Source organism: Triticum aestivum, chromosome 3D (genome assembly GCF_018294505.1).
Source record: "Triticum aestivum cultivar Chinese Spring chromosome 3D, IWGSC CS RefSeq v2.1, whole genome shotgun sequence".
Taxonomy (NCBI): Eukaryota; Viridiplantae; Streptophyta; class Magnoliopsida; order Poales; family Poaceae; genus Triticum; species Triticum aestivum.
This window is the reverse complement of record NC_057802.1, coordinates 27,848,398-27,861,415: the sequence shown is the minus strand read 5'-3', so window position 1 is coordinate 27,861,415 and position 13,018 is coordinate 27,848,398. Positions and strand designations below refer to the sequence as shown.

Here is a 13,018-nt window from a genome sequence, read left to right as displayed (position 1 = left end):
TGACCAGAATAACAAATTTACAGTGTGAATCTACAGGTGGGTAGACATGGACTAGGGGTGCCGATTCCTACTCGATCAAGAGCGAAATCATGTTTCAGTACTAGTATTAATTAGAAAGATTTGACATTGATTTGACTTACAATGCAAATGGTTAAGAGATGAGAACATACGGGATTACCTGATCCCAATTTCAGTGATGTCTTCTAGTCACTATCACAGTCACAATAGAATCAGTAAGCAGGCAATAGATCATTAAATCCCATGCGCACTAGTCCTTTGGTACTAGAGGTGTGTGGTTTATGCCCAAGGTTGCCCCACCAAAGCATTGGCTAGCCAAAATATTGGCTGAGGTTTTGGTTGCCCACGATTTGGCCAACATTGGCAAGAAAAATGAATTAGAGTTGGCTAGAGTTCATTGGCATGCCAAAAAATTGGCAAGCATCCAAACAAAGACCAATCTTTGGGTCATGACCAAAATTTTAGTAAGGTACACTTTGGCCACAATCCAAACATACCCTAGGAACCAATCACTAGAAGGCAAAGGAAAGCAGAGGGGTTACCATGGCAGATGGCTTCGCGGGAGCGCCTGGCCTGAGCAGAGGAATGGTGGAGTTCCAGGGAAACGCACCGAGGAATTAGCTGGCGGAGAATTGAGCAGCTGCTGCGCAAATGCGACGGCGCCGGCAGGCATGTCTGACGGCGGCGTGGAACCACGCCGGGGAAATCGCTCGCCGAACTAGGGTAAACGGCGGCTAGCTTCCGCAGGAGGTCCTGGCCCGAGCAGAGGATGGGAGCAGAGGTTGGGCCTAGTCTCACTGAGTGCCGGGCCGCACTGAAATTGATGGGCTGGGCCGGGCCGCGGTCGAATTCGACACGCACACTACTCTCTCCTCGCTTGAGAAACTGGGAGACACTCAAAAAAAACTTTGTCTAAAAAAAAAACCTTGACAAACTGGGCACGTGTCAAGCACCTAAGAAATATTTTAAGAATTCTCAAGCATATAAGTTTGGTTATATACTCAAGGCATATCTTCCTCATCAACAATTATCGGGTTGTCTCTGTTGAATCTATATTTTTATTTATCCACATGTTATGTGTTGTTCTTGGAGTGTCTTTTGCTTTTCTTTGCATATCATCACACGTGAACATCATGATTTAGAGAGAGAGAGAGAGAGATTTTATATATAGCTATCTATTTACAGAATTGCTCTTTGCGCTTTATTTATATCTTTGAACAATATGCTTTCGAAATTACAAGTCTTCTAATGGAGGGAGTATTTTTTTCTTTTGCGTGAACATTTCAAAATTGTTGAACATGTTTAAATTTATAAAATAAACCTATCAAAATAAAAAACAGCTGGAATACATTAAAAGCAGATAACTGGCCGAAATAAAAACAGAGCTGAAGAGCTACACAAAAAGTCTGGGTGCGACAATCCGTGGGCTGCATACTTGGCTGGGTCGTCCACGCCCGCACGCGCCAGTGGCCTGCTCATACCCTTTCCTCCCACGCTCAAAGGAAAAAAACCTTTCTCCTCCAACCGCGGCGAAGTGGCCGGTGAATTGGGCCGTCTGGCTGTAGGGCATTGCCGTCGCCATTCCCCGCGTCCAGTACCACATAGTTCGACAGCGCCCCATCAGCAGCCGCGCAACCCCTAATTGTCGGCCTCCAGAGAGGGGAACCGTGTTGCCGTCTTCGGTTTGATCCCCCTCAATCCTCGATGGTGGAGGTAATTAGCCAACTCACTTGCCAATTCGAGATGAAACCCTCACACATGGGTTCTTCAGTCTCGAAATACGCTTTCGCCCTGCTTTATAAATAAAGCAACGGTCCATACAATCCATGTTCAAACAACACCCGACAAATAACGGTTGGGGCCCAGCACAGTCAAGCCCAAGAAAACATAAAAGAAATAAGAAAAAAGCCACCTAGTGGTAGCCGCGTAGCGGCACTACGAGGACGATAGTCGACGCTCCGAAGCCAAGAGCGCATCCATCATAAGGCCAAGCCGATCGCGATCACGCTGTCTCGAGAGCGGGTGCCAGTACTACAGAAAAGTAAGGAATTTGAAGGAGTCAGATGTCTTCCTCGAAAAAACCTTCTCGATCACCATCTTATTCCGAGTCGTCCAAAGAGTCCACGACATCGCCACAAAAATAAGCCAAAATAGGCGGCGATGTCGTAACTGCTGCAAAGCTCTATGTTGGAGAAACTCCGCGAGATTTAGGGCCTCCCAGTCAGGCCCCAACGCCTCGCGAACGTACGTCCATAGTACCCTTGCCGTCGTACAAGAGAAGAGGATATGAGTCCCGGTCTCAGGTACTGCACAGACCACAGAGAGGGCATAGACCATCACCAGGTCCATGCCGCTTAATTACCTTTGTCCCCCGAGGGGAGGCGACCCCATAGAAGTTGCCAAACAAAAATCTTAATCTTTAAAGGTACGGGGGCTTTCCATAATGGGGACAGCCAGGAAGTGGCAGTAGACGGGCAAAGGGCATGGTATGTCGTGCTCACTGAGAACTCTGCCATTGGTGCGAGCCGCCAGGATACCGTGTCCAGATAATCTGGAAGCACGAGCGGTAGGGCGGCCCGCAATCTAGTCCAGTCGTTACTCTCGGCTTGTCCAAAGGTGCGACGAAACCGGATGTTCCACTGTCCAGCTTGGAAGGCTGTAGACACTAGTACAGACGAATCCACACATATCGAGAATAGGCCAGGGAAGCAAACGCATAATGGCTCAGTACCCAGCCAGGGATCCAGCCAAAATTGGATCCCTTTGCTGTTCCCTAAGGAGAAGGAGATCCCTAGGCGGATGTCCTCCTTGATCCTTTGGATGGCTCGCCAGAATTGTGAGCCCTCCGTCCGGTTGCATGCCAAGAGCCAGGGTTCTTCAGTAGGGGGAAGCATGGCAGGTCAAGGATAAGGATGGGGATGAACCACACGAACACCTCCAGTAATAGAAAACAGGGCTTTGGTTCGGCCAGAAAAGAGCATTAATCCCAGTTGCATTACGAACCGGGACTAATGTGAGCATTAGTCCCGGTTCGAGCGGCTAGGGCACCGTACAGGCATTAGTCCCGGTTCAAATGGGACCTTTAGTCCCGGTTGGTGCCACGAACCGGGACTAAAGGGTGCGATGCCCATTAGTACCGGTTCGTGGCACCAACCGGTACTAATGGGGTTTGAGGCATTAGTACCGGTTCATTGCACGAACCGGTACTAAAGGTCCCATTTTCAAACTCTACCCCCCGGTGGATCGCCTTTTCAGTTTTGTAAAAAGCAAAAGAAAATGATAAAAACTTTAAAAATTAAAATCCTTCCAGATGTAGTTATGTTACTACATGTACTAGTTAGGAAAATTTAAAAACTTAAATTTGGACATGTTTTGCAAAAAGTGTAGGGAAAATGTAAAACGGCTATAACTTTTGCATACGATGTCAGAAAAAAACGTATAATATATCAAAATGTTCAGCACGAAAATCCGCATCCGATTTTGACGGCCTACGGCCTGTTTGCAAATTTTTGGAATCCTCAAATTCTAAAAGGAAAAAAAGTTATGCTTAAATTTCTGTTTTTTTTTAATTTTTGTTAACTATGGTCAAACTACTTATTCAAGAAGTATTAGTGTTACTAAATAATTATTCAAGAATATTAGTGTTACTAAATAATTATTTCAGTTTTTTTGAATTTTGGTCAAATCTGGTCAAACTGTGGTCAAACAATGGTCAAACTAATTATTCAAGAAATATTAGTGTTACTAAATAATTATTTCAGCTTTTTTGAATTTTGGTCAAATCTGGTCAAACTGTGGTCAAACTATGGTCAAACTACTTATTCAAGAAATATTAGTGTTACTAAATAATTATTATTTTTTAGAACAATAGTTTCAAACTCAAACAGTGAAATGTGTGACTTCATGCTCAAGCTAAATTCCTGAGGGTTAATAGGATTGACATCTTACTATTGTTAGGAAAACAACAAGTCCAGACTTGGAAACGAGGGAGAATAGAACCCGGAAGTTAAGCGTGCTCAGGTTGGAGTAGTGAGAGGATGGGTGACCGTCCGGGAAGTTAGATGATTTGGAATGATGAGGGGTGATTAGAGATTAGAGGTTAAATTGAGCAGTGATGAGGGCTGATTAGAGATTAGAGGTTAAAAAAAATCAAAAATTTGAAATAAAAAAAATTTAAAAAAATTAAAAAAAAATCATAAAATTTCCTTTAGTACCGGTTGGTGTTACCAACCGGGACTAAAGGTGGACCTCCAGGCAGCGGCCACGTGGAGGGCCGTTAGTCCCGGTTCGTGTAAGAACCAGGACTAAAGGGGGAGGCTTTAGCAACGACCCTTTCGTCCCGGTTCCAGAACCGGGACTAAAGGCCCTTTTTCTACTAGTGCTTGAAGTTCAGGAAATTATTTTGGTTCTGGTGAGGCAGCACACTGTCCCTGTAGCTGCAGTCAGTGTCATTGTGATGATTAAGAAATTTTATTGTGATGATGCTTTAATCCCATATTTAGGTTCTATGTACATGAATATTTAGCATTTTACACTTTATGCCTTTAAAAGTTTTCTGAGTACGACCAGTTGAACAGTTGAATGCCATATTTTCTATCTTTTGAGGAAGCCGAGCCATCTTTTTAGGCATAAGAGCACTACCTCCTCTGCCCTCTGGTCACCATTCTATAGCAAATCTCCCATTGTGCTCTTTTTCTTTCAAAAAATTCTGAATTTCAGGAGTCCCCACAAAACGAGACATTTTTTCTGAAACGGAAGTTCCACTATTGCAGAAGTGTGTGTAAACTGCAAAGTCCATCCTTTTGCCCTCTTCTCAAAAAAGATTGTTTGTTATGTCTGTCGCTCCATATAAGACTGGAGTATTACTATTATTCCTCCATTCCAAAATAGATGACTCAACTTTGTACTAACTTTAGTATAAAGTTGGGTCATCTATTTTGAAACGGAGGGATTACATAGGAACTGTGAAGCAACAAAGAGAGCTTAGAGATGGATAAAGGAACTTCCTGCCTTTCCAAACTTACTGGTTATTCTTAGTACAAAAAGCACTTGTTACTAAACATTTGGTGTTTATTAGTCTCTCGAAGTCCCAATTTTCTTTCATATGGTCCATTTCTCAGCTTACTCGCACATGTGAAATTTTTTGACATGCTATTAATTTCAAGTACGATTACTAGAAACAGATTTGCAATGGGAGAAACTGTGAAAAACAATAAAACCAAGGGGCATGGCGTAGAGGCCTGAAAGCTGCTTGGAATTTGCTCAAAACCAAGAGGTCTTTACTGATGAAAATGTCTTGTTCACCATGGTTCTACGGTTCCCGTGCAACAGAGAAGGATGGCCAAAGCCTCGTTATCTTGGGTTCTCTGGCCAATATGTAAAGAATGCAAACTAGTCATCTTATAATCTCTGAGTACCGAAGCAGCAACATTGACTTCACCGTTGCTGCCTCCCTCGCTGGCGAATACAATTACAGGGCTGGGATAGTTTCAGGTTTAGAAGAACCTTATGGGTGGATAGCGATAGGTCCTTGAAGCTAAGAATCTGAATTCTTTGTATTGAAAATGTAACAAAATCTTCTCAGAGTCGATGGAAGCAAGAAAAAAGAAACATCCCATCAATTATCAACACTTTTGGTCATCTGGGGTGTTTAAGAAAGAGAAAAGAATATCAATACATGTGGATTTTACAGTTTTCTTGTAACGGCTTACGATATGTTTGAGCCATCTTTTCTCCTTTTGAGGAAATCAAGTGGTACCTATTGTCATAAAAACCAAGTGGACATGCTGCAGAACATAAAGGTACTTGCAGTAACTAACATAACAACTGATCGGTGTTTATTAGTTAATCCCTCGGACTGTCCATTTACTTCTCTGCTTTATTGGAGCAAATGAGAATTTTACAACATGTTAGTAATTTAATTTCAACCATGATAGCTCAAATCAGATTTGCGCTACGGGTGGGGTTGAGGTGCAATACAAGTGGAGCTCAAAGGAATACAAATGAGTTCATCTGTTGTGGATCAAAGAAGGTTTGCAATACTGAGATGTTATGCAGGTTAGCATAACTCAAGAATTGTAGTAATTGTACCATGAATTTTGTTTTACATAAGAGAATCTCCTACGCACAATCTAATTTGCTACCTTGTCATAATTGTCTCTGTTTCACCTGGGGCCTGATATATCTGAGGTTGTAGGTGGGGCTGAAGAGCTCAAATTTCCTGTGCTACCAAAATTTGTTGGAGTTGTTACAACAAATTTATGTTCTATGTTGAGGTCTACAGTCATGGTACCTTCCAATACTTTTACCACCTCAGACATTTTAGGCCTTTTTTTGCAATCAATCTGCAAGCACCCCATTGCAAGCATCATCATCTGAATTACATCTTGCTTGTGTGCTCGCATGTCGGTGCTTTTATTGTCAATCAAATCTACCAACCGATCACACTTCACCTTTTCCTCCAATAGGGTAATGAGATGAATGCTCTCTTCTGACCAGGAAGTGTCGAGGTTCTTTCTTCCGCTGATGATTTCCATGACCACGACGCCAAAGCTGTAGATATCCGCCTTTTTTGTGATCTGTGATGTCAACCATTCAGGAGCTAAATATCCAGGTGTGCCTCTCATTCTGGCAACCACTGTTGGAAATATTAGCACTTTCTCGATTAATCTAATCCACGAGTAGACAGTAAACATGGAAAATACGGTATGCATCTCATACCGATACCTAAGCATGTGAGCACGTACAGTACATAGAACCAAAACATCTATGAACAGCATATATACGGCTAGCACATGAACGAGCAAATAGGGGATGAACGAGTCATACCCTCCAGTTGGCCAGGCCAACGCGGCGGCGGCAGCAGCATCCTCGGCATGAGCCAAGGCCTTCTTCTTGGTGACTTCGTCGTCAGCCATGGAGTCGATGTAGATGAAGTAGTGGAAGCAGAGGCGGACGAAGACGGGGACGGATCGTGAGCAGTCGCGTCGCGACGCTTCCCAAAAACCTTATTGCCGTTCTCCCGGGCAGGATCGAACGACAGGGTTCCAGAGGCACCTACTCTCTCGACCAACCGTGCACGCGGTCGTCGGGATGGGATCGCCGGAAGCAGCACAGAGGGAGGAACAGTAGATGACGACTAGGGTTATACGAGAGGGAGTGAGTGAACTGAGTTAGGGTTCACTCCACTGGCCGGCGCCTTCTTATATAGGCCGTCAGGTAGATGGGCCTGGCCAGGCCCACGACCGAGTCCGCGAACAGCCCATGGTCCAACGTCTCGGACAGTGGCGCTTCCATAAGCGACTCGTTAATTAATTAACAATTAATTAACCATTCCTGAGCGGCAAAAATAAGCTTCGGCTCGGCTCATTCCCGCAACCCGCGGCGCGTGCGGGGTCGTGACGAGGCGAGGCGAGGCGTGGCGAGTCAAGGCGGGCGGCGGAGGAGGAGGAGCGCGCGTGTACATCTCCTATTCCCAAGCTCCCAATAGCAAGTGGTAGAGCAGCCCTTATAAAGAGGTCTCACTCTTCTTACTGTAGCAGTATGGGACTAAACTTCCCACACTTCCCACCACTTGTCGTACACATGCATGGGCCTTAGAGATTAACTAGGGATTATTGTCTTATATGGGCCTAAGCCCATCCATAATCCATCAATCCCCCACCAGATCTCGAGGCACATAAGTTTGTCAACTGTTCCAAACAATGTTTGATATACCAGAATTTTCAGTGGAGACTGTTAAGTTGAACTTCCACCTAGAGCAATAGGATTAGACTTCTTCACAACTGAACAATGGACTATGCCTTGAATTGTCAGTTTGGCGTGTAGAAGTTTTGCCTATTGTCAGCTGATACGTGGCTGCCGAAGGCTAAACCCCACGGGTGGAGCTTATTTGTCATACTCCGTACCTTCTCATGAGCTTCCTAGAGATCACCCAATCTCATAGTCTGTGACCAGCAGTCGGGCTCACATAGGTGTTGATACGTCTCCAACGTATCTACTTTTCCAAAAACTTTTGCCCTTGTTTTGGACTCTAACTTGCATGATTTGAATGGAACTAACCCGGACTGATGCTGTTTTCAGCAGAATTGCCATGGTGTTATTTTTGGGCAGAAATAGAAGTTCTCGGAATGACCTGAAACTTCACGGAGCCACTTTTTGGAATTAATAAAAAATACTGGCGAAAGAATCAACCGAAGGGGGCCCACACCCTGGCCATGAGGGTGGGGGGCGCGCCCTACCCCCTGGGCGCGCCCCCCTGTCTCGTGGGACCCCTGGTGCTCCACCGACCTCAACTCCAACTTCATATATTCACGTTCGGGGAGAAAAAAAATCAAAGAGAAGGATTCATCGCGTTTTACGATACGGAGCCGCTGCGAAGCCCTAATCTCTCTCGGGAGGGCTGATCTGGAGTCCGTTCGGGGCTCCGGAGAGGGGTATCCGTCGCCGTCGTCATCATCAACCATCCTCCATCACCAATTTCATGATGCTCACCGCCGTGCGTGAGTAATCCCATCGCAGGCTTGCTGGACGGTGATGGGTTGGATGAGATTTACCATGTAATCGAGTTAGTTTTGTTAGGGTTTGATCCCTAGGATCCATTATGTTCTAAGATTGATGTTGCTATGACTTTGCTATGCTTAATGCTTGTCACTAGGGCCCGAGTGCCATGATTTCAGATCTGAACCTATTATGTTTTCATGAATATATGTGAGTTCTTGATCCTATCTCGCAAGTCAATAGTCACTGATACGTCTCCAACGTATCTATAATTTATGAAGTATTCATGCTATTATATTATCTGTTTTGGATGTTTATGGGCTTTACTAAACACTTTTATATTATTTTTGGGACTAACCTATTAACCAGAGGCCCAGCCCAAATTGCTGTTTTCTTGCCTATTTCAGTGTTTTGAAGATAAGGAATATCAAACGGAGTCCAAACGGAATCACTACAAAAAAATACACTTCCGTGATGATACGTGTTTGTCACAGTAGGTCGCGTTTTTTGTCATGCATGTACATCCATGACAAATTTATGACAGAATCAAGATAGTCATACCTGTGCTGTCGTAGAAGTGTTCCATGACATTACCAAAATTATCATCACGGAAGTGTCCACTTCCATGACGATAAATCGCGCGTCACAGAAGTGCTTTCGTCAAGGGTGACCGACACGTGGCATCCACCGTAACGGAACGCCGTTAAGCTATCGGGTCGGGTTTTGGATCCGATAACCCGTTAACAGCCCCGACCAATGGGGATTTTCCACGTGTAAAATCATCATTGGCTAGAGGAAACACGTGTCGGCTCATCGTTGGGACGGATGTCATCCACTGACTGGACATAAGGCGCCTATGATACGTCGACACATGGCACGGCCCAACAGTGGCCCATTCCTGTGAAAAGGCCGGCCCGTTTGACTTGGTCAAAAGCTGGCGGGCCGGCCCATGGAAAGCCTGTTAACGGCCTGTTCGCATATAGCCCATTTACAGCCCGCTAACCCAAGGCCCGTTACGCCCTATCCGAATTAGGCCCAGTAGCGTCATCTGGGCCATCCAATATGATTCCAGCCCGTTTTCACTTCTGGCCCATGTATAGCCCATGACGTCTTTCGGCCCATATGAGGCCCTTTGTAACTCTTGGCCCATTAGCGGCCCGTGCTGAAACTGGCCCGTAATGAACAGTGTATTACTTTACACCCATTAACGACCCGTGGTGAAACTGGCCCGTAATGAACAGTGTATCACTTTATACCCATTAACGACCCGTTATTCCGTTGGGCCGTTTCCAGCCCAAGTTAACTTTTGGCCTTCTGAGGGCCCATTTATTCTTGGGCTCATTTGCAGCATTCGGTTACTTACGGCCCATTACTGTCATTTTCTGCTTGTGGGCCAAATTCAACCCGTCGTTACAGTCGGCCCGTTTGTGGACCGTTAGTCTGTTGGGCCATTTTCATAGCATCACCAAATACGGCCTATTAACGGCCCGTTATGGTCAGCCCATAAAACGTACGATTTCCATTAAAGGCCCGTCTACGGCCCATTAAAGGCCCGTACAAGACCCATAAATGAGTCGGCGGCCCATGGATCCTACGAGACGTAGAAGGCCCATGGATCCTACAAGACGTAGAAGGCCCATGGATCCTACGAGACGTAGAAGGCCCATGGATCCTACGAGACGTAGAAGGCCCATGGATCCGACGGCCCGTGAAGGGCCATGGTCGGGCGAGCTGGCCCCCGTTTAAACGATATAGCATATTCAAAGAATTATCCTACTCAATACTATCACCTCTAAAAAGCATACACTATACAAAAAAGAGATCAAGGCATAGAAAGGTAGAATAATCATACACTATACAATAAAGAAATTACAGCCGATTATACCCACTGGGCATTATGGTTCGGCACACGTGATAATAAAGCATACACAAACAGCAAATTACATACACTGGGCAAATACAGCTCATACATCATGGACGCGCATCAACTTAACTCCATTTGAACTATAATCTCTTCAGAAAATAGGATTGGCCGGATTCAGATAGCACAAATTTCAGTCTGCAAAATGTCCAATTCCTTCATGGTTACCTCAGTGTCTTGTTTCATTTTTTTGACTCCTGCATCTAATACCTGCATGTCCAGTCTCAACTTGTTGATTATACGTTGACAATCATGTACACGTTGTCTTGCCACCTCTAGTTGATGCTCGAGAACATCAGCACATTCCAATTCCAATCCATAATCATTCGGTAACGGCCATGCCGCACTGCTCGCAGATCTTTGTGTTGATGTCACTTCATCCTGAAATGTTTCTGTAAGTACACATGACTAGGGCAAAAATATAGTTACAACAATGAAGCGAACAAGACACTATTTTGTACTACATGGCAAAACAGGACTAACAATAATGTTACACGTCACTTTCAAAAAAAAATGTTACACGTCATGAAGCATAAGCAGGTGATATTTTAAAAATTATAAAAAAGATAGTCTATGCAGCCTGCATACAGAAATCCCTCTTAGCTCACCAGAGGAGCATGATGTTGGGGCCCAATCGAAAACACAGACAAGTTACAAATTTAGACAACACGTTGCATATAAGTAAGCAAGCAGTTGGCCATTCTGTGCCTCAATTAAAGTCTTAGGGAGCATAATGAACAGCAGAGGGTTTCATACAAACATACTACAGCAGGCAAAACTATGCAATCATTAGCGTAGTATAAACTAGATTGTGAGCCTCATGCAATAATAGTTGGTTAATAGACTTCAAATCTTCAGGCACACTTCGGCAGAGTAATTAAATGGTAAGGCCTTTAATTATGTCAACTAATAGTGATACAAGTACCGAACATCAGGCATGATTATTCGGGCATCTCATTAACTGAGAACAAATAAAGCAATTGAAAAGAGAAAATTAACTATGCCTGAAACAAACAAGGAATTGAACTATTGAGTTGCATACAATGACTTACCTTAGCAGGTTGAAGAGGCTCAGCGCAGCTCCTACTTCTTTTGCAAGGCTCCTTCCTAACATCTTGTACTTGGAAATCCTCAATCTTATCTTCATTGCACCCCCTCTGCAAGGTGACACAAACTAGTTACTCATCTCCTTGGAAGATAAATATGCATACTTTCCAGTCTGTGAACACAAAAGGATGAGATTATAACAAAACAACACCACATAATGAAACATGCCGCATCTCTTGCAATTGCACACAATGAAATGAGCATTTACTATGTCTGCACTATGTAAAAACTAGGCATACCTTCGAACTGGATCTCCAGGTACTCTTGGAGAGCCTACTGTAGTGTACAGCCAAACCTTTATGTCACCTATGAGTTAGACAAGGCCCCACTATAGTAGCCCTTAGTGTTTAAATCGTTGACAAGCTCTGTTAGAGTGTTAGGTCAAGAACAACAAGTAATCAAAGCAAACAGTCCTAGTATGGCTGGCTGATGCAAACTAGCAATTGAACAGATGTGTGAGCAAATCTTACATATCAAGAAAAGAAGCAAAGAAGGAGGCTTAAAGACCATCACTTGACTGACCAGATTTAAGGGGCATTTAAACATCATGTGCAACGTATGAACTAACATAAACATTGCATATTCCAGATTCTACAATGGAATGCACATGTATTAGGTTATGCCGTGTATGACGATGCCTAAATGTACAGATAGCAGGTAGGAGTGATTCATCATTGCACGCATAATTGAATTGCAGGTTAAGGGCCAGTTCAATTCCACCTTTTCAGGGCATATTTGAAAAATAAGCCATAAAAGATGTAAAGAAGTCATTTTTGAGTTATGGGCTTGGGCTTAACTAATTTCGCTTTGGAGGGGGGTGTTTCGGGTAGAACCTCACTAAAAATTGAAGGGAAGGGGAATAGTGAAATGACTCTGTTGTCTGCCTATATTACAGTCAAAATGCAACTGCTGACACCCGTGTCACACCTGACCCTCAAGTAAAAACAAACACGCAAGCATTCATTGCCCTGCCCGCTTGCATCTCCTCTCCACTTTCTCTCTACCTCGATCCCCTGCCTGCAGCACTAGGGTTCCTCCAGCAAGCCGTCGCCACTGGTCCCATCTGGCCTGGTCCTCGACGATGCTATGTCCAGCTAGCACTACTAGGAAAAGGGCTATAGATGATATGGCCACTAATGGCGCACCAGACATGTGGTGCGCCATTACTATATACTAATGGCGCACCATGTGTTGGTGCGCCATTAGTAATATATTACTAATGGCGCACCTGGTGTTTGGTGCGCCATTAGTAGTTTTGAAAAAAAAATAAAAAAAATTTATTACTAATGGCGCACCATGGTATAGTGCGCCATTACTAGTTGACATAGTAATGGCGCACCACACCCACCGTGCGCCATTAGTAGTTTTGCAAAAAAAAATTGTTAGTAATGCCGAGCCCCACCTCCCCTCGCCCCGTCGCCCCCCTCCCCTCGCCGCCCCCTTGCCCCACCTCCCCTCGCCCCGTCGCCCCAC

General features: G+C 44.5%; 1 protein-coding gene across 4 annotated transcripts in view; it reads right to left on the bottom strand.

Annotated features, from left to right (window-relative positions):
* The window catches only part of LOC123077068 (rust resistance kinase Lr10-like), an 8,619-nt gene extending 7,847 nt beyond the window's left edge, over window positions 1-772 (bottom strand). For 2 of the 4 annotated variants that reach the window (XM_044499275.1, XM_044499272.1), the window contains exon 1: window positions 561-770. In XM_044499275.1, the coding sequence (XP_044355210.1) occupies window positions 561-691 (131 nt within the window). In that variant the 5' untranslated portion in view covers window positions 692-770. Of the gene's footprint in view, window positions 1-560 lie in introns of all 4 variants that reach the window. The other 2 variants (XM_044499273.1, XM_044499274.1) reach the window with 2 other exon arrangements.
* Window positions 773-13,018: the final 12,246 nt, after the last annotated feature.